Raw genomic sequence first — 26,116 nt, 5'->3', positions numbered from 1 at the left:
AAAGAATTAGGTCCTGTAATCCTCTAAATTAAAAATTCACAAAAACACAAGGACAAAAAAGCAAATGCTTAAAAGATTTGGCCTAGACAATCATTCAGCACACAAAGGTGATGCAGCACTGTCCACATCAGCATCACAGCAAAAGCACCATCACATGGAACTAGAGAGGTGTGTCTTTTACCACTGACTAAAAGTTTATTAAAAATGAAATACTCAAATCATATAGTCCACAACTTAGTATACCTGATCACTGCTGCTAACTCCTGGATACACTATCCCTGTGAGACAGGAAAAACGTAAACACGAAAATAATCCTTTTAACTTATTACCATTTTATTGTCTCATGTACCCACGAATCTATCTACAAGCAGGGTGCAGGTAAAAAATTTTATTCAAGAAGAGCATCTCAACTAATTCAACTTAGGAACTTTTAAAATGTTTTCTTTCATCTGCTATTACTAAAGTTACTGGACTACTTGCTTATTCTCATATCTGAGGTTCACTCTTGGGGAAAGTGCTGTGTTTTTATGGCACCAGATTAGTATTAAGGATCCTCTGGATGTGGGAAAGTAACTTCTACAGACAGAGCTTCTAGGTTTTAGGGGCCATATTACATAATTCTACAAACACATTTCAAGATTAGGGCAAAGACAGGTAACAAAAGAGCTCTCATTCATACTAATTCATCTTTTTGCCACCAAGTGTCCCCTAAAAAAAAGGGGTCAAGGAGTTTATGGCCTCCTGCTAAGTCTAAGACCTAGATCCATTAAATGATACCTCATCACAAAATCTACCTTGCTCTTGTCAAGTAAGTTTCACAAATAATTTCAGACCTGTGCATTAGAATCCGTCACATTAAAGAGCATCCTACTCAGGAGAATGCTATACAAAACACTAGGTATTTGACTACAAGTACATCACTCAAATAAAGATTTCCCTAAACATTAGTCTTTAGTTCATTCTAGTATGCAATAACCTTTAGTGTAAGGAGTTTTCCTATTTTGTTGCTGACAATTGCTTACTTGCTATTTTATAAAGCAACAGAACACTAAATAGTTATATATTACAAACTAATCTCCTTTATTTGGGGAAAAACTTGAAAACCTTATGTATGCTGCCAGATCACTTACTAGTTAAGTCCTATTCCCAAATATAATATAATGCTTATTCTAGTTCTCTTAATAAACACTAACATTATTAAGGTATTCCATATATACCTACATTACCAATCTTACTTTCCTCAAGGAAGAATATTTCCTAGCAAGAAACCACACACATATATACTCTGAATTGCATTTCGTTATCCCAAAAGCCTTCTGTACTTTATTTGGGTTCTTGATCCTCTGCTCCTCCCTAAAAAACATACACCTAAAACTAAAGGAAGTAAAACTTGTATTATGGTTTAAAAAGCTTTATCATCTTACAGTTGTGACTTGTGTATGTGTAAAAACCTCAGACATCTCTGAGATTTAGTTAAGATTCAGATAAAGATTGACTGGTTCTAAACAGCATTCTTTTGAAGCAAGGAAGAGGGGCAAATTATTTTTCATAAGCCTCCAGAATATGAAAGATTACATTAAACATATAATTTAAAAATTCAATTAAGTATTCTATGCTACTTGGCCATCTTAATTATAGTCCTTCCACTCTTAAAACATGGGAATTAACCCATAATTTCTTCTCTTTCCTAGCAATTCAAGACTTCTGGTTGAATATCCAGAAAAAAAAACCTAAAGGTTAACCATAGTGGTAACTATATTAGTTACCAAATTTCGTCAAATAATTGTCCTTGGTCAAATTTTAAATCTTACCATAAGATATAATTACTTCCCAATCTTGACTGCTGCCTAAGCCTTTGATTCCATCATTCCCTACAAAGCTAAGGTGCTCCTTCATTATAATTTTCTATCACTTTCATCTAGGATAAAAAAAAAAAAGTGAAGCAAAATTTCTAAGGAAATTCAAATCAAGTGACCAGGAGCTAAGTGAGATTTTTACAATCCCCACAGGATTTTGTTTTCTGAATGCAGAATCTACAGCCTAATTAAGGTGTTATTCAAAGATTTTCTGTATCATTTCCTAAAACCTGGTAATATCTTGGCCAGGCCATCCTTCTTCCCACCCCCATGCTGTGTTTTTACTTAAAGCTACTTGAACAGAAATCCCATTCTAATCCTCTAAAGCTTACATAAATATCTTAACAGGTTGCATGGTAAGAACATAAAATTGATCATATTTCAAACAAAGTTAAGATTCTGCATCAATGATTAGAAATAAAAATACTAAAAATAAAGATAAAACTAGAATTTGATATTTTCAAAGAGAACTGAAGACTGTTCAAAAAAAATTGATACTGATGATGTATACCACTGACTCTATGGAACACAGAAATTTAATGCCTCTAAGCATACCTATGTCCTCACATGGCTAGAAACCAAGGGGTTTTAATTAAATGATGACTAAGTAAGCAGAGGGAATAAACGAAGGTTAATCACAAGCAAACTTGTTTTTCTACAAGGTATATGCCTCTCATCAGCTGCTATAAACAGCAGGAGCCACCAAACATTACTGACCTCTGAAGATTAACCAGCTGAGTGACCACAGAGAATGCCATTACTACTGGTGATCTCACTCAAGGAGGAAAGTAGTGACCACAAAACATAATGAAATGGGGGAGAAGTCACAAGATGTTATTTAGGACAGAATATCAATTATCTTCATTGCAGCTATGACTTTTGCATAATTATATCCGAACTTCGGTTTCCTCCACCAATGACAATGTGAATCAAATATGAATCAACTCTTTGAAAGATAGAGCCAAGTGACTTTATAAAATACACATACGTATATACCTCGCAAAACAGAGACAGACATCTTTACCAATAGCTTTTGTTTTCCTCAAAGCTAAAAGTCTCAGGGCAAGTAGGCAGTCAGCTTGGGCAGTTCATCTATTATAGCTACGACAAATTTAACAGGTTCAAAGGAGGGAAAACTGTGACCCTACAGACACTGGGGAAATGGTCAGGATGCGAACCCTGGAGGGTTACTGGCAATAAAGAGTACCATACAAAAAGGGGTAATTGTTTTGTTAGAAGTGAAAGATAGTCCTTAAACAACAACCCTCAGACTCCATCAGAGGTAAGAGCTGTTCCAAACAAACCAAAATAAAAATAAAAATCACAACACCTTTATCCCTACGAAGCAGTAATATGTCTGAGTATGTGATGACTCTAGACTGCAGCTTAACTTCTTCCATATCATAGATGCTTTAGAGAATCTAGTTGAACATACATGGTATGTTAAAGAACTAAAAGTTCAGGTTAGAATGATATAGGTGTGAAAGGTATCCAACTAACTGGAAATATGACCTGAGCCAAAAAAGGGCTCAATCTCCCATTTCGATTCAAATAACTTCCTAATGGAAAACTTTCTGGTCTGAACAAGATGTTATCTAGAAAGTGAGGCCTGGAACCTGCACCTTCTTTGACAGCCCTGTGTGGAAAGACCAGGTGAGTTCAAAACAGGGACTGCTAAGCAATTTCAAAAGTTACTTTCTTATGGGTCAATGTGATGTCAACCGAAAAAAAAAAAAAAGAAATCAGTAAGCTTACTTTTGGGTGTGTAGAAAAGTAAACTGTGACACACAGAGACAGAAATATGAATTAAGCAAGAATTGTTTCACTAGAGTTCTATATTATAAGTTACATAAACTGACTCTAGCTAACTAGCAAAAGGAAATTTATTGGAAGAGGCACAGAAATTTTCAGAATCAACAGGGCTTGGGAACCAGGCTCCAGTGGGCTAAGTAGTGAAAAGAACAGCCATCATCTCAGATCTAAAACACACAGTCTGATGAGATGGGTCACCATCACCATTTCACCCTTCCATCACTTCCTTGAGGTCTTGGGAGAAAATACCTAATTGATTTTACTTGGGTCCCATACTGGCCCCTTGTCTATACTAAGGCAAGGACAGAGAGAACCTGTCTCTTGGCTTCTGGAACTATACTCCCACCAACTGTACACCACTGAAGAGAATACCTCAACATGGAATGGTCTTATGAAATCAGAGACAATCTTCTCTTGCATCCATGAAGGGTCTTACAAATTTCTCCATACAAACTGAAAAGAAATACCTCTCTTATTTCTGATCAAATAAAAGACTGCTTCAAAGATTGACCATCAAATGGAATAATCAACAAATCACTAGTGGACCAGACCATCCCCTGCATATAGAAAGCATTGCTTCTAACTCCTAGCTCAAAAACAAAAGAAAGTCACCAGTTTAGAACATTCTGCATCCCCCTCTGCAAACTATGACCAGTTCCCTCCACCTCTACCACACCTTAAAAATAAGGTGCAAAAAATGTAAGAAATTACATTATCAGAGTATGTTGTGACTCAGGATCTCTTTAACAGATAGTCACTACCCGAAATCAAGTACCCAACACTGGCTGATATTCTCCAGCATGCCAAGATTCTTAGTTAGACAAAGGCTGCTAACCTGAGTCACTTTCACCACTAATACCTGTCAAGAACTTACAGCTCCAGAGGAACATCTTCCCTATCCCAATAAGAGGTCTTTGGTAACTCGCCACAAAGAATGCAGCTCGGAGAACTCTGCATGAAGCCTGAATTAAGACCTTAAACTATAAAAAGTATTAACTTTTTAAAATTATTTTATTAAAGCCTCTACCGGGAGAGCCTTTCTGCTAAGTCTCAACTCATGGAATTGCTCTTGTCAATAGCCAGCACTGAAAATAAATACAGTCACTTAGCATGGAATGATGTTCCTGTAGCCAGCAGGCATCTGGCAGATGCCAACAGAGAAGGCAGGAGGCGAAGATATGAGACCGAAAATTTTAAAGGAAGACTGCTCTACTCAGTAGCATAGAATCTGAAATAATATAAAGGCAGAAACAGGCCACCACCTGCCTCTAAATTCAACCTACATTAGCATCTGTCTCCCAAAGTTGCTGCAGGAAGATGCTTAAAGCTTTCTTTACTACAGTAATTGTTCCTGTGGTCTAAAAAGGAATGTCCCTGGCTGGGGTTTTGTTTTTTGTTTGTTCGTTTTTTTTTTTTTTTTTTTTGGTTGGTTGGTTAATTGGTTTTTTTGGTGGGTTTTTTTTTTTTTTTAGGGGAGGCGGGATTGGGTGGGGTGGGGTGGGGTGGGTAGAAGGAGTGCTGGGGAAGGAAGAAAAATGGAAGGAAAAGCTAAAACTATAGAAGAGAATTTCTATTTTTCCCTCTTTGGCTCCTTCTACTGAGCAACAGCTTTCTGCCAAGATTTCCTTCAGGTTCTCAGTGGAGGAGAGGATGAAGTGAGATAAAGAGAAAGAAGTCTGGAGCCATCGCCCTGTGTCCCAGGACACCCCACAGGCGGTCATCCCTGGACGCTGTGACTCTCTGGGAGAAGAGGAAGTAGAAAAAAAGTGTAAGGCAGAGAAAACTGCTGGAGAGCAAAGCTGCTTTAGTTCTTTTCTGAATCTACCACGTGTGCCACTGCCTCTTCTTCCAGGTGGCCTGCCATTATGCCATGGAGATTGCAGGCAACTTCCAAAAGAAGAAAACAAGACTGAACCAGGCTGGACCACTGCAAAGGGGCGAGATGAAATCCCTGCAAGTAGTGAGCAATCTGATTAAATACTGCACAAATTCACTGTTTTACCTGGATATTCCTTTTATGGGGAAACTGGCAAGAACTAAGTTTGAAAACAAAGAAATTATTTCAAAGGGAGGGGTTGATTCCTAAAGGCAAGTTGAAATGAAATAAAATACACAGAAAAGCCCATGGTCCAAAGAAAGAAATTTAGTATCTCCTAAAACAGTTACTATATATACAATACATATGTTATAAATATTATATATATACTTTTTTAAGTATTTTAGAATTATATATGTGTGTGTGTGTATATATATATATATATAAAATTTACTTTTAAAGTACTTTGGTAGGGCTTCCCTGGTGGCACAGTGGTTAAGAATCCGCCTGTCAATGCAGGGGACACGGGTTTGAGCACCGGTCCTGGAAGATCCCACATGCCGCGGAGCAACTAAGCTCGTGTGCCACAACTACTGAGCCTGTGCTCTAGAGCCCACAAGCCACAACTACTGAGCCCATGTGCTGCAACCACTGAAGCCCATGCACCCTAGAGCCTGTGCTCCGCAACAAGAGAAGCCACTGCAATGAGAAGGCCATGCACTGCAACGAAGAGTAGCTCCTGCTCGCCACAACTGGAGAGAGCCCGGGCACAGCAACGAAGACCCAACACAGCCAAAAATAAGTAAACAAAATAAATAAATTTATAAAAAATAAATAAATAAAGTACTTTGGTATAACAAATACTGTACAATTTCACTTTTTACTTATATGAGGTACCCAGAATAGGCAAATTTATAGAGATAAAAAGTACAATGGCTTGGGGGAAACAGGGTGGGGAGTTACTGTTTAATGGGTACAGTTTCTGTTTGGCATGATGAACTGGTTCTACAAATAGTGGTGATAGTTGCACAACACTGTGAATATACTTAATGCCATGGAGCTATACACTTAAAATGGTTAAAATGGTAAACTTTATGTTATATATATATATATATTTTACCACAATTAATTTTTTTTTTAATTTGTCATGAATCAGTGTGATGTTATTTATGTGCCAGTAGCTTTAATTCTAGGAGTGGTCATCTAACACACTATCCTGAATGCACACACAGTCCAGGAATAATTAACTAGCAAAACACAAGTAAGGGCCAACCTCCAAAAGTGACTAGTTAACAAGACTATCTACTATCCATATCTAAATCAACAACCATTTCTCTGCTAATTAGTATAATGAATGTCAAAATGGGTTTTTGTTCCTTAAGCTACTTATTGTTAATTAGTGTAATGAGAGTTAGAAATGGGGTCTCATTGGTAAAATCAAAGGTATTCAAGATATGCAGATGTGCTAAAGTAGTTTAGAGACACTACCCACCCCTGTATAAACAGGACACAAGAATCCAAGGTGGCTTTAACTTGTACCCTTATGGATAGGACCCCTAAATATGAAATGGTCCTGGGTTCAGCCTTTGTTCAGAAGGATTTCCTTTTGCATGATGCAAACAGAGGGCACAGATCCCCACCTCTGGAATGCTGTCAGCCTCAAGTGAACATTTCGTAGAAGGTGTGTTCGAAGCACCTAAAAAGGAACAGAGAACTGGGACTTCATTAAGCTTGCAAAGTAACTATATCAGTCACTTAGGGCCAGCTTGCTAGATGTCTGTACATGTGGCAGAATTTGGTTGAGAAACAGCTAAGCCTCACTCCTCCCTCTTTGATGTTTACTTTCACCTACCCCAAATCACCTAAGAACGGTATACACTAAATTAAGTTCATTTGCAATATCTCACCACCACCACCACCCTCAAAAAAGGCGGGAGAGACTCTTTAAAAGTCTGCTGTCCAGCTCTAGAAACCAGGAAAGAATATTAGATGCCCTCCTTACATGATGGCTATGTCCACATATGTTGTTTTCCATAAACACTCAGAGAACTAAAATCTCAAAAAAAAAAAAAATCAAGAAACCCTAAGCTCAGAAGATTCCATATTCTGATTTTTAATAGCTCATTAGGTCTGGTTTTAATGTTCCCAAATATGGAATTGGGGAATATAATGCAGTGAACAACCTTATCATGCCTTTTTGGAAAGGCTTCCAATTTCCAGCACTTACAAAAGGAAATGTATTGATAAAAAAACACAGTAACAAATCAGTATTGACAATTCTGTATTTTAACCTGATTACAACATGAATGAAGGGAATTTACCCCTGAAATAAAGGCCCAGAAATACCAAGAATATAAGGGTCTAAAAACAACCCTGGTTAAATATCTTGAGGTTAAATGTTAGATCCCAAATCATTCTGCTTGAAAAGGTAATATGTTGTCCGCACGATACATGTCAGAATCCCTAAGCACTATGCTTAAGAAGAACTAACTTAGCAGTTATGTTCACAAGAGAAAAGTCACAGAATTCTAGGGCTAGATATGATTTCAGATCATTTAGCAAAGTGCCTTTATTTTATAGAAGAGATATCAATTGATTTGACACACCATAACCAGCCTATTTAGATACATTTTAAAGTGGACTAAAAGCAACTATAATTTATTTTAGTGGTATGAAAAAAGTTCTCAGAGAAAAGTGTCAGGGTTAGGAAGAAGGATTCAGAACATAGTATCTTGGAGGCCAGTGTTCATGACCCTGTGACTCCTTAAGATTGGATTTAAAGCATCAAAAGGTGAAGAAATAAAGTTGCTCCCTCAGGCTCCAGTGACCTTGAATACAATGAAATGATTCTGGCTTACCTGTTTACATGCAGATATGGCTCCTTTAAATCTTACTTTAAAGGGAGAATCTGACTTTCTCAGGATAAATCCCGAAGGTCAAACAGGTTGTGAAGAGTCAAGGGCATCACCACATCTACTCTACAAGGTAACATAACCAGATCTATTGCCTCAAATGAAAAAAATGCAAATTCTAGTTGAGTTGGAGTGGGGATTGGGGATGGATACAAGACTTGTGAGCCATATACACTCCCCCTTCAAAATCAAAGCATTATGTAGAAAACAGAGTTCCAACAAAAAGTACAATGATGAGAAAAGAACTCATTAAGAGCTAAAAATAAACTCTAATTCACAATATGCATAAGGATTTAACAAAAAAAGGAAAACAAGATGTAAAATTGCATCTGCTAAGTTAACCATGCCCTCATGGAAATCGCCACCCCCCCTTACACAAACTAGAATCTGTAAAATCTGTGATGACTGAATAAAGCAATGCTTTAAATGCTTTCAATGAATATTTCAACAGAAAGAAAACAAAGGGATAGCAATTTTTTTTCTAAGTCCTCTGATCTGCTAACACTACAGGAATACTGGGCTTCTTAACATCCACACACACAGATCTCTATTTCTCTCCTTGAAAACCTTACTTTATGAAATTAGAATATTTAGTGCTGGTATTTACAATTTATATTAAAGGGGTATTAATCTTAAGGAAGAAGCTGTCAGTGACAGTGAAAACAAGCCTCAGTTAGTTTTCATCTATCTGATACCTCATGGCTCAATTTAACAACTTGCGGACCTTCCAGATCAATAACACTCCACTGGGGAAGCTTGGCTTAGAGTACGTCCATATTTTAAGTCAAGCTAATTCATTCTGAATAACATTCACGCAATACCACCCAGAGCAATAACTCCATACTCCAGTGCTCTAGTTCAGAGAGGCTGGTGTAATATCATTAATCATCTTTCTGGGCTCACAAGTCCTGCCTTGTATTTCCTAGTCCCACTTTGTCTCACCCCTAGAAAATCAATTTTGTTCGTCAAATCACCTAGAAAGCAAAAAACAGGAAATTAGCTTTGCAAACTTCCCACATCATGAGAAAATCTAAGAATTCTAAGACAACAGATTTATCTGGAGATTTTTTTCAAAAATCAGTTTACCCAAAGAAAAAAAACATCTGCAACTGTCTTCTAACCAAATGAATATTAACTGGGAAGAAGGGGCTGGGGAGAGAGAGAGTACCCCAACGTGCTAGGCACTTTATGGAAGAAAACTCAAGTTGGGAGTCAAATAGCTCATATAAAGTAAGTGCCTAGGCTGGGATTTTAACTTACATGTAATGCGTTCTTTCTAGGCTAAAACCTCTAAAAGTAGTGCTCATGAGCCCACCTCCCTAGCAGGGGAGTTGAAGATAGCAGGCATTTTGTTTCAATGTTAATCCCAAGAACTTGATGCCAAGCTAAGCTAATAACATAATAACAACCCTAGTGTACATAGGGGTTTGGTAAATACTATTAACCCTGAATTCAAAGTCCATTTCACATGGAAAGATGGGAAGAAACGCTTATGAACACAATTTAAACTGAATATTGTCTTCTTCTTCTTAAATGGTCAGACAGTCTCCTGGGCCGCAAGAGGTAGAGATGGTTGTCTCCCCTCCTCCCACTCAGCCCCACCCAGAGGCTCTAGGCTTCAGGGAACCCTGTGCAACTTTTGCTCTTTGAATTCCAAAGAAATGAACTTCTTCAGCACAGGCATAGCACGCTATAAGTGGATGACAGGCTCATCTGAAAGACAGGAAAGGCCTCCTGGTTCTTCTGGTTGAACACACTTACCCTGTGCTCTGGCTCAGGGTAGGGCTGGGCCAGCCAAGGGAGGCTGTGTCTAAGACCCTCTGGGATGGGCAGGGGTCCTCCAACAGGGAGGACAGCAGATCTTAGACCGTGGCCTCTGCCATCACCCCTCAATTACCTATGGTGATGTATGATGTAAGAGACTACTGAGTAGTTAGATCACAAGAAATATAGTTTTAAATGAGGCTCCATTTCTTCACAATACTTGGAAGAGCTGCCAATGCTGCTTTACAGCTTGAAGTCTCTCAAAAAATGTATGACAGATACCATAACCAACAAAAGGGATATCCAATGGTGTCAAAAACTGACATTCTGATACTTTAAGAAGCAAAACCAGATACATTAAGAAGTAAAACATGCTAGGGAATTCCCTGGCAGTCCAGTGATTAGGACTTGATGCTTTCACTGCCACGGCCCGGGTTCAATCCCTGAGTCAGGGAACTAAGATCCCGCAAGCTGCGTGGCACGGCCAAAAAATAAGTAAATTAATTAATTTAATTAAAAAAAAAAGAAGTAAAACATGCTAAATGAGTCACTGTATAGGCCTGACAGATCAAAAGACTCTCACAAGTAAAATGACAGAAAATATTTTTTAAAGTTAGTGTTTTTAGCTGGAAAGGACACTCTGATGGTTTCCCCAGCTCTCAAAATTCAGTAGCAGCAGTGGACTTGAAAGTCAAGTAACTTAGAACAAGCTCAAAAGAAGGTGGCAAATTCTGAAGCACAGATTTAGTTTCAATGATCAACTATTCTGTTCAAGTAATATTTAAAAGGAAATGTTCCAATAGGTGCAAAAGAAAAACACTTTGCTCTACTCATAATTTAGAAAGTTAAGAAAGCAAAGGCTGGTGCTAAGGTAGTATAACAGACAAGGCAGTAAAATAGAGTAAAATCCACCAAAAGAAAAGCAGATTGATAAATCAATTGCATACCTGAGAAACAGAATTTTAGCATTCTATAGATTTTAAAAAGAAGAAGGATTCCTGGATCAGAATTTGTTCTTTATGTTCTTCCATTTAGTTCATCTTTTTTCTCATCTACATTTTTCCATCATTATGATGACAGCCACTAAGTAATAAATTGAAAATGGTTTCTATTCTATACCACCTGATGTACAGATGTATGTATGTATGTATACTTTTTCTGATGTAAAAGTAAACAAAAACCAGAAGAAACACTGTGGAAAGGTCTGGAATAGCAAAGAGCGCACACGCATTCATATCTTGCTAAATTTCACGGGGTGAATACTTACGAAAGAACTTCAACTGTATTCTGTTTTCTATGAATTTGCATACATTAACAAAGTTTATGTTTTGTATCAAACTAATAATGCAATAAGGTCAAGGGCACTAAAACACTATGCTCCTAATCTATTGGCAAAACAGATATGGTCATCCTAGAAGTCCCAGTGACAACAAGGGCCAAAAAAGCACAGAATCAAAACTCCTAAACTTCATTTAACCAACAGGTTCAACCTCATTTTCACAGTAAATATTCTTCAAAAGCTGCTGAAGAACTGTGTGACCTGTTCTTGAGAGTTACAATACTTTTTTTCATTTCCTTCTAATGGAATAAAACAAATTAATACAAAGATCACCATCAAGAAATCAGAGAAACAAAAATCCAGATGATTTACAAATTAATCAGGAATGGTTCTCTTTCAAGCTTTTCCACATCCTCACAATAGATGTTTTTCTTCCAGAAACTAGTCATTTAAGGTTTCATTACCACAGGCTATCAGAAGAAGAAACTTTTCTGTCTAAGTCTGCTGAGAGTTAAACTTATTTCATGGTGAAGAGAGTCAGAATATGCCTTGCCACCCCTCAAATATGCCAGTTATAAGCATTAAGGAATATTCTGAGTTAAAGGCAATTAAGAATCAACAGATACAGGAAGAGTACTCTTCTCTGCCCCACCCTTTTCTGCCTAAAAGCAGGTTATAAATTTCCCTTGTGAAGGTGTTCCCCTCTCTTATACTGGGAAGAGGAGAGCAACTCTTACCACTGGGGATGGAGAGTCAGCACCAAGATGAATCTGCATAGATAAACCTTGCTAAAATAGCTCTCATCTTCCATTAGTTCCCCCTATATATTTTCTTGGTCACTCCCCTACAATTTACCCACCCTCAGAACCCAAACCCCCTTTGCTTCTTTGTTAAAATGGTATATAAGCCCCAGTCTAACAACTTCTTTGCTTCACTTTTTTTCTGTGAACTCCAAGGCATGTGAAATATTACTAAAAACTGTGCTGCCTCTTCTCTTGTTAATCCCTTTTTCCCCCAGTTTCACTGAGATACAATGGACATATAACATTGTATAACCTATCTTTTGTTAGGTTCAGTAATTGGGGGCTTGCAAATTAAACTAAGAGGGTGGAGGAAAGTTTTTCCTCCCTGACAATGATTTTTTTTTAAAAAGAAAAAAAAAAAAACCGTACTTGGTTTCTTAAATCTTATAAACTTCTAATTTCATCATCCTGAAATCCTTCATCTAAATTAATCAAGACTGACACTTTGAAAATTGTTCTATAAAACACCCAAGTTAGGTCTGAGTGGAGAAAAATAAACCTGAAAGAATAAATTTTAAAGTTTTTCCCTGAAACTTTATAAAAACCAGTAACATCAAGTAGTAACATCAAATTTTTGAAATGACTGATTAGTCATGACGTCTGGAAGAAACAAGAGTACATGGAAAAATAATATGGTTTAAAGATATATTGATAAATAGACAAATAGTTTCTTCAATACCACAAAAAAGTAAATTTCATCTCATATTATATAAATTTCATTTTATATAAATTTAGCCACTAAAATCTAAAGACAGCCAATTCAAATGTATATTCCACAGTTAATACACTAGGCATCAAGGCATTTACCCTGTGCTGCCAAGTTACCTTGTTTTGTGAATACCTGGGCATACACCCAGCCTTTCTGCCAAATTTCTAATTAAATAGCACCCAGAGTCAGCAAAATGAGGTATTTATTAAGCTACCACCACCCACCTACCCACCCACCCAACCGCCCAGATCTTTTCAAGTACCTGTCTGCAAGAATCAGAATTCTTAATCTCTTGATACTATGGATACCTACAACTAACAGCTGACCTTAAGACTGTAACTGATGCACACAACCACATTTTCAAATTAGTGTTCATCACAGCCTTGGGCTCACTGTGACTGACTGACTTCATCACAGTAAATAAATGCTATTAAATTTGAAGGTATGCATTAGACTTATAAAATACCACTTATCTGTTTCAATCCTGAGGAGCTAAGAGTATATTTGTTAAAAAGAGGAGGGGAAAATATCATGCCATCAAAATAAAGTTTGAAAATCACATTATCCTCATAAAATAAACCAGCATTAAAATTAACTTTGAAGTTCTCAGGAAGCAACAGGGATGTAAGTTAAGAACCCTCACATTTTATATGAGATTTTTACCCCATGGGCTCTCAGGAAGGAGAGGGAAAAAAAAAAAGAGGTCTGTGTTACCATCCAAGGCACTGCCTGTCCACAGATAATCTACATCTGCAAAGCCCCTCCCCTCCTCTGGGCCCCTGTAATTTGTATTTTTATATGTTTGTTTTGGCCTTTGTTTTTCCGTTTTGTCTGAAAGCTTCTAATTGGCAGCTTATGGGGTCAGCATAGGACCCACCTCAAGCAATTCCTAGGGTAAGAATGAAGCTATCACATCAAAATTAAAAAGAGCAACACTCATTACCTGAGGTCTTCAACTATAATTCTCTTATCTCCTCTTTTTGAAGGAAAAGTAACAGCTACAGAACAAGCTATCCTGGAGTTGTGAAAACTAATTACACACTTACAGACACATACGTGCGTACGTACATACCTACATACGCACACACTCTTTTAGGGACAGGTCAGGCATTCAGTAAAGACACAGCCCAGTGACTTTTACATTTCTAGTCCTGACCCCCAGGAGATCAAAAGCTGGGGAGGGAACAGCATCTGAAACTTAGTTTGCCATACAATTAGGCACTGCAGCTACACCCACCTGTCCCACCCACCTCCAGCCAGAATTCAGATAAACCTGGAAATCCCTGGTTCTATCTCCCTGCAAAATGTTCAGGAAAAGAAGTCAGTAACTCCCAGGTAATTGGCACATTCCAGGCCCTACCTACAGAGACTGATTCCATAGGAAGATCTGGGCAGGGCCCAGGAACTTGCATTTTTGACAGTCATCCCAAGCGATTCCAATGCAGGTACTCTACTGACCATAAAGACTATGATTCCCCAAACTGCTCACTTGCCCATCAAATCACCTAGGGAGCTTTCCTGACAACAGATTCCCAGGGCCTCTTAAATCTTTATTATTTTTTTTTATTTTTTATAAGATGTTGGGGGTAGGAGCTTATTAATTTATTTACTTATTTATTTTTGCTGTGTTGGGTCTTCATTTCTGTGCAAGGGCTTTCTCTAGCTGTGGCAAGTGGGGGCCACTCTTCATTGCGGTGCGCGGGCCTCTCACTATCACAGCCTCTCCCGTTGCGGAACACAGGCTCCAGACGCGCAGGCTCAGTAGTTGTGGCTCACGGGCCCAGTTGCTCCGCGGCATGTGGGATCCTCCCAGACCAGGGCTCGAACCCGTGTCCCCTGCATTAGCAGGCAGATTCTCAACCACTGCGCCACCAGGGAAGCCCTGAAATCTTTATTTTTTAAAACTCCCTCAGGTAAGGATGTGCAGCCAGACTTGGGAACCACAGGGCTAGACTATCTGAACTGACAACCATAGATTTAAAGTTTCTAGAGAAGCATGGATGCTCTCATTAGTTTTACGTATCCCTCACTCCTTGACCCTCAAAAATCTTCCACTCTCCTCCTGTGGAAGACTCACCACTCACCAGAAGATGCTCCTTCGTGACCCCTGTACAAGTTATATGTCTCACTAGAAATTCATCAGCTGGTCCTGTGCTTAGTTTTTAAAGAGTGAGTTCTGGCCCTCCAACAAAGGCAAGGAGGAAACATGCTAGGGAAGAATGAGAAAACCAGAATTAGGGTCCCTGCTCTGCCATTTAATAGATGTGTAGTCTTGGACTCGACACGTCAACAAAGCTGGGCCTCTCCTCACCTGTCAGTGGGGGAGTTGGCTAAGGTCACCTCAAGGGTTTTTCTGACTCTCAACGCTCTATTATTCATTCCCTGCTTCATAAAATCCATTTCACTCCTGCAGCATCAGCAGGTGTCAAGAACTCTGAAGTGCATTTGAGAGCTCAAAGGGACAGACCGACATCAGCTAAGCTGTACAAACAGCATTAGCTTCTCATAATTAATGCCTACAGATAGGAAACAGGGTGAAGCATAAAGCTGGCATAAGCCCAAAGTGAGACCCTGATGAACAACATAATAAACAGAATTTCGACTAGAGAGAAGATAATTGTATTTGAAACTGAACACATTTCTTAACGTATTTCCCTAATCCTCATTCTATCAAAATAGTGACATTAATTCGCTAACACTGACACAATCTAAAAATGATATACTCTCTTTTAGGACTTAGGAAAGAGGCACATACTTTCCTAACTAGGTATTTTGTGCCTGAAATACAGTTTCTTAATTTTAGCATTATTTAAGTAAGGAAAGACTTAAGAAAAGTGAAAAGGAGGGATTTAAATTTTCTTCCCACAGAATGATCCCAGTTTTCTTACAACCCAATCAATTAATGCTCCCGCTCCTACCAAATCAGATACCAGGAGCTGGCCTGGTAGCTCCCCAGGAGGTAGAATAAGTTGGATAATTAGAGAGGGACTGAGAAACTCTGCCCTGATCCTAAAAACATATACTGAAAAACTGCTCAAGATGACTAACGCTAAACGCCACAGGGCAGGCAGGGTCCAAATCCCCACAGATTCTTTCAAAACCTTTTTAGAGATATGTTAATAGTAGCTTCTTCAGAAGACATGCCCACTTTGCCAAGTGCAACAATTCAAAACCCAGTTTTAGAAATCTATGTACTAGACTATTTTGTTCAATACAAGTATTTACTAAGAAACTCGGAATAACAAAAAAAAATCTAAGGTAATTTTATGTTTGAAGCTAAACAATTCAGACCCGTCTAAATACAGATTTAACACATACCAAGAATAAGACGTTAGTGGGCCAACTCAAAACAGGGTTACTAGAAGAGGTCCTTAGTATTCCGATGTAACTACTCAACTTCTTAATTTATAGTTCATTATCATGGATGTTCATTTTATGAAACATGCTCATATTTTATTGACGTGAACAGGTTTTATGGAAGAATTACAGATTTTCTGATAACCAGTTAACAAATGACTTCCAAAGCAACAGGTTCGATGGAAATCTATTGTCAAGGAGGTATTTCCACACACCCACCCCCCCCATGAGTTCTGTGATTAAATAAGACTGGGGAACTGTAAACCAAACTGGTTTCTTTACTGCAGGATTTTAATATAGTTTTTATTATGTTAATGATCTGCAATATGGTTCTTAAAAACTACGGAGTACAGATTTTTCTCAAACTTGTCTGTCAGTGGAACAGTTATTTTGAGGAATATTTATGACTAAATCTCATGGAACTAAGCTTAGAAAAAACATCTTTTGACCTTGGTGCTCACTGTTCATTTTCTTGGGTACTCAGCTTATGAGAGATTTTAAACAGAAATTTCACTATGGTGGAAACCTCCATTATCCAGCTCTCCCTGAAAAGGCAATTGGGTGAGGGAGTGAAAGAAATGGACAACAAATGTTAACACACTTTGCCAGTATCTAAGTATCTAATCAGGCACTCTTTCAGATTACCCATGCGCTGTGGTTCTAGTACTACCATCCTCCACGTAAAGCCAGAGAAGCAAAGGGTCTGAAGATACAGAAGTCAAATTTATCCAATTTTGCCACATAATAGCTCTAGTAAAAGGTTTACAGAAGAGTAAGATAATTCAAGACTGACCAGAGGTAAGAGATGAAAATCTGCGATGTTTCCTGTGGAAAATGCCTAATACAAAGGATGTATGACTGGTTTACTGTTTTCATCTACCATAACAAAAAATGCGACCTTTATGCCAGTTCAAGCAACATTTTTTTAAATAATAAGAATAACTACTAAGCAATCAAACCAGAAATCTCATAATTTATGTCAAAACCTTCAAACCATTTATCACATTTATGTCGAAGAGACTGCAAAATTCACATATAAAAGGATGCTGTTTTACTAAAAACATAAAATAAAATTCAGCACCAGGACAGACACATGTAATAAAAAGCCTTTGTTCTCTACCTTTCCCAACTTTTCAAAAACTGTTTCTTTAATAAATTTCACATATAAATCTTACATATGCTGCTCACACTGATTTTGGAAAAAGAAATTGAAAAATCTCATCCATTCAATTATCAATATTCAAAAACAAAAAAGAAACCTTCCTGATAATCATGATGAACATCTAAGTAACATAACTAGTTATAATATAATTATGTATGGATTGATGACAACCAGGTTTTACTTAGTTTTTACTTGGTTTACTTGATTTTAATGAATAAATTCTCTCTGTGAACCTCAATCTGTATCTCAAGTAAATACGACTATGAGGCCAAGCCCAGGTGACAGCTCTAAGTCACCCTGGAGACAATAAGCCCTGCTGTCTTGATAAAAGAACAGCTAAAGGTACCGTCTCAGAAAAAGTCAGAATTGGCCTCAGAAATTAGCTAGGGACCCCTTCCTCTGCCTTCTACCTCATTTTACCAAGGGAAACCTAAAGCTGAAGCCAAGGGTTGACGTGACCAACGTCATATGACCAGTCAAAGTTCAGACTCCTGGTCCAACTCCTCAAACTGCCTTTAAGTATCCTTTCCTCATCTGAAATATTTAGCTTAATATTTTGGTTATAAGCCATTTATTACACACCATCACTCAAATTTAACAGTAACATGAAAAAGCTAGAGTCTGTCTATACTTCATTCATTTTCAGTGTTTAAAAACAACTCCCGCAGGAAGCATTAACCCTTCTCTGCCAAGAACACTCTTCTTAATTAGGTTTTGTCTTACTCTAAAAATTTAGTCAAATCTTACAAAATACTAAGGAGATTTTCCACTACCCAATATTCAAAATATACCATCATTAAAGGCCAAATACTCATCTTTTCATTCTTTATAAGAGGAGCACCCATACACCACTTTTTCCAGAAGCTAAGATCTTACCAAACTCAAATTGTATCAGTACAAATATTTACGTACTGACAATGTCAATATTACCATTTACTTGGTCATACAAAAGGAGGACTATAGACTTAAGAAAAAGGACATTTTAAGAGGTTTCTTCCTCTCCTAAAAAACAATTCTCCTTGTACTTCACTGTTGAAATGCTAAATCATGTAAGCTCAAAGATCTCAAAACTAAAGGTTAACATGACACTTGCTGCTCCAGACACACACACACCTTTAAAGCATTTTTCAAAGATGTTATTGTATAGTTCAGATTATAAAAAAGTCTAGTTATTATATTATTTTATGCTTTAAAAGGAAAACTTAAAACTCTCTAAAACTAAGTTTCATACTGTTGATGTAGCCAGGAACAGAGAGAAAATCTAGATGTGTAAAACTCTACCACTGAATGATTTACAAGCAGTAAACTTATTTTCCCATACCTTAAAACACAATCCTTTACATGTGAGGAACCTTACATAAAACTGCATACCTGTTATTTTGTCCCTTACAAGCTTACAGGACTCTATCTCACCGATGCTCCCAAAAAGACTCTTTAGTTCCTCCTGTGTCATATTCTGAGGAAGATAGTTGACTATTAAGTTGGTCTTGCTGTCCTCTGTGTTCCCGGAGTCCACTGGTGACGAGCAGTTGTTGTTTATGGTGGTCGGACCGTTGGCTGTGTTATTGCAAGTTGGCCCATTAGACAGTTGTGTTTCCATGGCAGCAATTACCTGCTAAAAACAGAAGATAAGAAATATCAGAATTCATATTTCACACACAAACTATTAGAGATTCCATCGAAGAATTTAAACACTTGTCACTAAACACAAGTCGTTCTGCTGAAATTACAACAAAGCTTCAAAAAATGCAACACCTATGCTAATTCTTACTTCATATTAAGCTATTTGATTTAAGATCACAATTGTACTTTTCATATACATATTCCATACATGCACATAGCACAATTTAAATCTTTAACATTCTCTAGAACCGCATTCTGGGTCTACTCACATACCCTTACTCACCTGCTGTGTGTCCACAGACTTGAGGAAATTTAGTACCAAAGAGCATAGAATTAAACCCTGACTAAAAATACCAGAAAATAAAAGTGCTTAACATGCTGCCAAAAACAAGCCCCCAAAAATGGTCTACCTAACTTTGCAGAGATATTCAGTTAGCCTAGAAGTTCAAATATTCTAAAACTAACACATCCATTAACTTAAAATCAAGGAGCAAGAGTACTTTAAAAAAATATAAATTTGTCAACATGTACTGTTTTGGTTACATATTGAAAATGTTTTTAATTGACAATATCTTATACCTCTATCGTTGGTAAGAAATAAGAAAATAGCAAATGTTATATGTTAGGGTGTCAAAAGGGTTTGTAGGGTAACTTGGGGGATAAACTGAGTACTTAGTGTACCTTGTAGAATCTAACAAGCCATTCTTGTCAACCTTGGCAGCTAAAGATCACCAACAAGGTAGCTGACCTACAGCATCAAAATAAAATCCCCAAACAATTCAAAATGGTATTTTGCCTTGACTCTGATTTTAAAGGAAAAATAAAAATAAAAAAATCCCTATCCAGTCCACCAAAACAACAATGTAAATATATCAACTTTTGCAAACAGACGAGCCCAAGGAATTTTCATTTGAGCGTGTAAGCCTGTTGAAAATGCAAGTGATAAGGTATCTATAAACTCCAGATACAGAATAAATAGTAGAGTTGGGGGAAATGGCCTCAAACTGTTCAGGCTACCCTAAAAATCACTTAGTATAAGCAAATTTGGATCTAGTTCCCTAAAAACCAATCCTATGCTCTTTGAGCAAAAGAGTTACAAACCACAGCCCCAAATTCTCTAAAACCATCCTCCAATAGCTATCTACTTTGGACAGCCAAGCTTGTAGGGGAATCCAAAAAATCAAAGCATCACTGAAAGGATTATCCTTCATATTTCATCCACCTCTCAGCTCCACAAAGAAGTACTTCTCAAAATTGACAATTTTGAATAGATGGGATGCTAGTTTTAGGGAAGTTTTAACATATAAAAGGCAAAGAATTTGAGGTAAAATAAAAAAAGCAAAGTAGAGGCAAAGACTGTTACAAGAAAAGAGAAAAAAAGTCTTTTAAAAAGCATATTGCCTAAGAAAAATAAAAGGGCACAACCATGGATAAGCAATAGGAAGAAATCTCTACTGCCAAGAGACATTTATAAAAGAAGCCAGCATAGGACAGATTGAGACTGGTCAGACTGGACAAGAATCAGTGTTATCAGGATAAAAAACAGGAGACAAAAATCCAGGCTATCTATGAAATACCAAACCACCTATAACCCTTCCATAACTTCATTTCCTTTTCAAAGAAATGGGTTGTTTACTCTGCAAACTGCAAGCTACCTCTCTTGAGCAAGTATTTTCAGAGAATACTTTGGGGGGGGGTAAAGGAAAATAAAGGAACCTTTGGAAATCTATATTAAAAAAAAAAACCGAAACAATTCAAGATATGCATTTTATTATAATTAACAAATTTATCTGAAACTGAGAAAGGAGGTTTCAGATTTCCTAATAAACCGTAACTGTTTCACTTTATAGAATATTAGCCATGGGTCACTCTTTCCACAGCAAAATGCTTGTGGGATTAACCTCTGCCCAGCAGTTAGGAAAACAATGAGCTACAAGATGAGAGTGGCCAAGGCCAATTAAAACAAATCACTATTCAAACCTTAGGGTATATGTGGAGACTATATGAGACCCAAATAAGAGATTCGGACTAAAGCTCACTGGGATGGCATTTGAAATATATAAGCGTTCATTGACAGAAATTAGCAGGATTTAGCAAGGACAACAAACACTCCTCACTTAATTGCACATTTATTTCCATGTTCAGGTGGCAAGAATGAGCTCCTAAGCCAACATTCAAGTGAACAGCTGCAGTAGGCTGTGTGCGCTGAAAATTACAGCATCTCTCAGCTATAGGACCATCTGCTCAGAATAAAATGATACTAATGTGCTATATTTTACAAATAATGCATATTCCATTGATAGGCTCAACACAACTGTTCACAGAATGCAAACTCTTTCAACAGTTACTGGGCAAATAATTTTCAGCCAGATTTACAATTTCGACATTTTTTTTAAGCATCAGGAATTATAAATAACTTCAAAATTTAGTAACCAAAAAAATACATAGTAAACAGAATGTAAAGAATTACGGTAACTTAGTATTCAGACCATACCAAAACTTTTTTTTTTTTTAAAAAAGCTTGTCACTCTTTTGAGGCTGTACTAAATCCTAAATAAGATAATAAAAAGTTACATACAAAAGCAGGTTCTGATGCTACATGTACCACTGAAATTGCAATGTGCTTTACATCCTAATGATGGCCATACCACAATAGGTTAAATGTAAGAATAATTAGTACGCCAAATGAAAAGTTCAAGTGTTTGGTATGGCCTCAGCACTCCTGCAACATGCTAAAAAAAAGTAGCCTACAGAATTTAAGAAAAATCCCACAGACCCCGGTCCAAGGCTCTGCTGCCCACGAACCACTTCTAAGCAGAGAAGCCACATCACACAGTCTGACTGCCATGTTAGTTTGGAGTTGCCGTCTGCAATATGGACACAAAAAGTACCGTATGTTAGATGAGCAAGATAATGCAACAAATCAGTTTGTACAAAATTTACAGTGATTGTATTGATATTCCCAGCACGTCCATGCAGTGTGGCTTAATTGAATTTGAGGCAATTCCAATCTAATCTTTCCAAATTCATTTTAACATGTAGTTTTCTTGCACAAATTAAGCATTTTTAATTAAGAGCCTGATTTTAAAACAGTATTAACTAGTTACCTTGGCATCTATCCTAAAGAACTACCTTAAACCACATCTTAAAAAGAATTTTTTTAAATAATAAAATGAAGCAAAACGCTGCATGCTGTCCTATCTCTTAAGGAGGTGGGAGAAGGGAGGAAATGTGAATGAAATTATATTTAGAGTGAGAAAAGGCAGTCATTAGTGAATGCTTTGCATAAAAGCACTCTTTCCCCAAAATATCAGAAGGGCATTAAGAGAAGCTATATTTGCCCACACTGTCACATTATACTATAAATAAATGATCCTTAATCCTGGGACTTAAAATTAAAAGTGAATCAAAACCCTGTGAGATTTTTCTGCCACTATAGTCAAAGGATCTCTAACAGTGTTGCTGAGAATTGTTCACATATACTAAGAGGCAGTAAACCAGCATCTTTCAATTGAAATAATTGGACCAATAAATAGGATCGTTTGAAGCAATGTTTATATAGGATGTCAGCTTTGTCCCTGAACGAAATCAAGTGAACATTTTTTAATATGTAAATTGTAAACCCAGCACAATTTGAAATGAGTGTTGCTGTGAGGCCTCCAATATAGTTAATGGGCCATTTACCACTTATTACAACTTGCCCAAATACTAAACAGAGCCACAATACTGGCACAAAAGCCAAAGTTTACATTTTAGCCATACATGCAGATGCTTTAAATGGTCAACATAATATTCAGAAAAACTCGGTCTGTGAAAATAAATGAGTAACAAAGGAGGGCTGAAAATGTCTTTTACGTGCATATTTATGATTATAAAAATTTCATCCTTAGAGTTAAACCTGGCTGTATGTTATTTACTCTTGATGCAAGTGCGATGAAATTTGTAACATGTGACAACAGATTCCATTTTCTGGCATCTATCTAAAGGGTTTAACATACTCTTTATGGGATGCCATGAAAATGTTTTACTCTTCTTCCCTTCTCCCACTGTTACCAGGGAATTCAGTCTGATTCTATGTCCTTTATTTAAAAAAAAACACAGTTGAACTGAACCTGTGAAAAAGTAAAGTGCTTTCATAGCCATGAAGTATTTTGACAAGAACCTAATTGTGGTTAGACTACATGGGTAGAACAGTTAGGAGGACCACACCTAACAGGTTAAACCAAGCTTAAATTTATGTCCTCCATACCCTCAGGAGTTAATATCTAAACATTCTTCACTACGTAAAACCATAGATTCGAATTTAATGGCCTCATCCCTTCCATTCCACAGGAAGCGGACGCTAATGAGCTAATCTATTGACACCCCTCTTTCTGAAAGCCCCAGGGATGCGAACAATCACTTTATTGCACCAACTAGCTAGGAAGGCTGTGTATGGAAAATGATTCTACTGCACTTTTACATTTCAAGCACCCCAGACAGTTTCTCTGCTTGAGGCAGACACATACCTTTATGGGAAGTTATAAATAAGTTGCTCACATGGCCCTTACCTTTATGCTGGCCAACAATTCAGTTACTAAAAATGTAAAGCTACTTCCCCTTCACTTAAGGACAGGCAATTCTGCTCTACTCAATCTACCACAGACAACCAGGCTGTGCACTATTTATAGATTCTACTGGCTCTGAAACTCTTTGGAAGGAAAATAAAAGGCCATATTCCAGCAACAAAGAACCATTAATTTTAAAGCTTAAACAAAATAATGTCTCAATATATGTTCGCCTCTCAATTTAGACATCAATTGTGTCAACTGAGACTACTTTTTCTCGTTATTCTCCATGAAATAATTTATGAAAAGACACTTGAGCACAGATCAGTCTAGAATATTCTAAACTTTCCCTGGGTTCCGAGAGATAATAATGAGGTGTTAGTTTGGTGGCAGCATGGATTTTGAAGGGAGTGGAGGACAGGCGAGGAAGTGGCCTTTATGTTTTCACTCATAGTTTACTTCCAAATTTCTATAAAGACTTTTTAAATGGAATTCTTTTCCTTTTTTACTTAAATGGCCCTCTATGTACTTTCATATCTTAAGTTTCTTACAATAATGGATTTTAGGAAACCAGTGCTACTGCTTGACTGCTTAGAGCTGGGACTAACAGTTTCCTGGTCACATGTAGAGAAAAAGAAAAGTCTCTATTTTCCAAACTTCCTAATAAAAAATTCTGAAAACTAAAGTAATCAGATTCTTGCCTATTTTCAAACCTCCTTCAGACAGCCACCAAACAAGACAGATGGCTAATCAAAAACATACTAAATATAGTCTGAGAATTCTCATTAAGTACACTGTCTGCAAGGGGAAAAAAAGGTTTCCAAGACCTAGAATCCACCTGATTCAGGGATTAGATCTCTGGTTTCAAGTCACAGCAGGACTGCTGAAAGGGTCACTGCACATACCCTGAGGCCTGCCTATCTGCACCAGCCTGTCCACTGTGACGTATACCATCCTGATCTGGGCCCTCATCTCTTACCTGCACCACCAAATTACAGCCTCCCAAAAGGTCCCTCCATCATCCTAATCCCCACTTAACACTCTTCCCAGATAGATTTTCCTCAACTCTCAATAGCTCTCTGCTGCCTATCAAATAAAGTACAAACTACTTATATTATTAAGAGTATAAACATCTGAGATCCTCTACAACTGCTTTTACCAGCCCACTTATTCAAGCATCTGAAAATCTGAACTGCTCCTTGTCCTTCATACAGTCACAGTGCATTGAAAACCATACATTCTTCTGGCTTTGCTCATGCAGTTCCAGCTGCCTGGAAGGCCCTCAGTCATACCTATCCCACTTCCATTTCAGGGGTTTGTACAGACTAAGCATTCAAAAACAGATGTAAGGACAAGAGTAGTTCCTTTTTAAAAAAACTGGAGCATGAAAGGGCAATCACCTTTCTAAATAACATGCAAACTTGGTAGCTTGTTCTTCTATCTCACTTCAAGTACTTCAAACCATCGATAATTATGAAAGCATATTTTCATTTTTTGGAACACTCCATCAGCCACCCTCACCCACTGAAATCCAAATTATTGTTCAATGGCACGACAAAGGAAACTATCTTTTGAGTGATCAGTTGTGGAATGTTATTTCAAGAGCCCATTATGACCATTTGCCCACGACAAAAAAGCCGGAAGCCAAGACAAATCCAAAAACAGGGTAACCCTCTGGCCAGCAGGGTTATGGAGCTGTGGCATCTGGAATCTGGGTCTAACTTCAAGAAAACAGCAGAAGTACAGGTAAATGTGAAAAAATTAAATTTTAACTCAGTTATTTAAAAACACATCATAATTAAGCTATGGATCTCAAATGGTTTTAATTTGATAGAAACTAGAAAATGTAATAAGCAAACACAAAAGGTAACATCTCTAAAAAGAATCATAGCTAGGGGAAAGGGCAAGCATCTCTCACACTCAAAAGGTCTGGCCTGGATAAAGTGACCTTGGTCTGGATACTTATTTACAGCTAGAGGGTTCTCAATGCCTCGAGCAACACAGAACCAGGGCAGAATCAGTATAGTGCAAAGCCTTCCCTCAGATGACATCAAACCTCTCTAAAGGCCAAGTCACAAGATGAAAGGAAGCAATTTGTCTTAAAGTTTAAGAGCAGAACCCACTGAGATAAAGACAGCAGCCTTGGCCAAAAGGCATCTTCCCTTGAGGAACTCAAGGCAAGTAGCTAAAGCTCTCGAAATACTCAGTGAAGTGAGTAATGAGAGCTCACAAATGAGAGCTGGGTAAGCAGCAGGTGGGGTCATCTGTCTAGCAGACACCATTCCCACAGAATGTTTTATCTTTCCCATTCAAATCACTAAAGTGGCATTTTCAGGATACATTTTGGCTTTACTGAATTAAAACAACAGAAGAGTCAACCAAGCACTCATGGGGCTGATATGTCAGCTCTAAGAATAAGCCATTAGTTTGTTTTCTTTAAGCCTCTTCACTTTGCTTTGTCATTCCTAAAGTAATA

General features: G+C 37.5%; 1 protein-coding gene across 6 annotated transcripts in view; it reads right to left on the bottom strand.

The window, feature by feature from the left end:
- Nucleotides 1-21,956, bottom strand: part of ELAVL2 (ELAV like RNA binding protein 2) — a gene marked incomplete at both ends in the record, with an annotated part of 71,873 nt that extends 49,917 nt beyond the window's left edge. For 3 of the 6 annotated variants that reach the window (XM_082620449.1, XM_082620452.1, XM_082620453.1), the window contains 2 exons: nt 18,842-19,085; nt 21,870-21,941. In XM_082620449.1, the coding sequence (XP_082476575.1) occupies nt 18,842-19,085; nt 21,870-21,941 (316 nt within the window). Of the gene's footprint in view, nt 1-18,841; nt 19,086-21,869 lie in introns of all 6 variants that reach the window. The other 3 variants (XM_082620450.1, XM_082620451.1, XM_082620448.1) reach the window with 2 other exon arrangements.
- Between the last annotated feature and the right edge of the window lie 4,160 nt (nt 21,957-26,116).

The sequence above is a fragment of the Mesoplodon mirus genome, assembly GCF_964341445.2.
Source record: "Mesoplodon mirus genome assembly, chromosome: 1".
Lineage (NCBI taxonomy): Eukaryota > Metazoa > Chordata > Mammalia > Artiodactyla > Ziphiidae > Mesoplodon > Mesoplodon mirus.
Note: the sequence above shows the minus strand (reverse complement) of the source record. Positions and strands in the feature narration are given on the sequence as shown.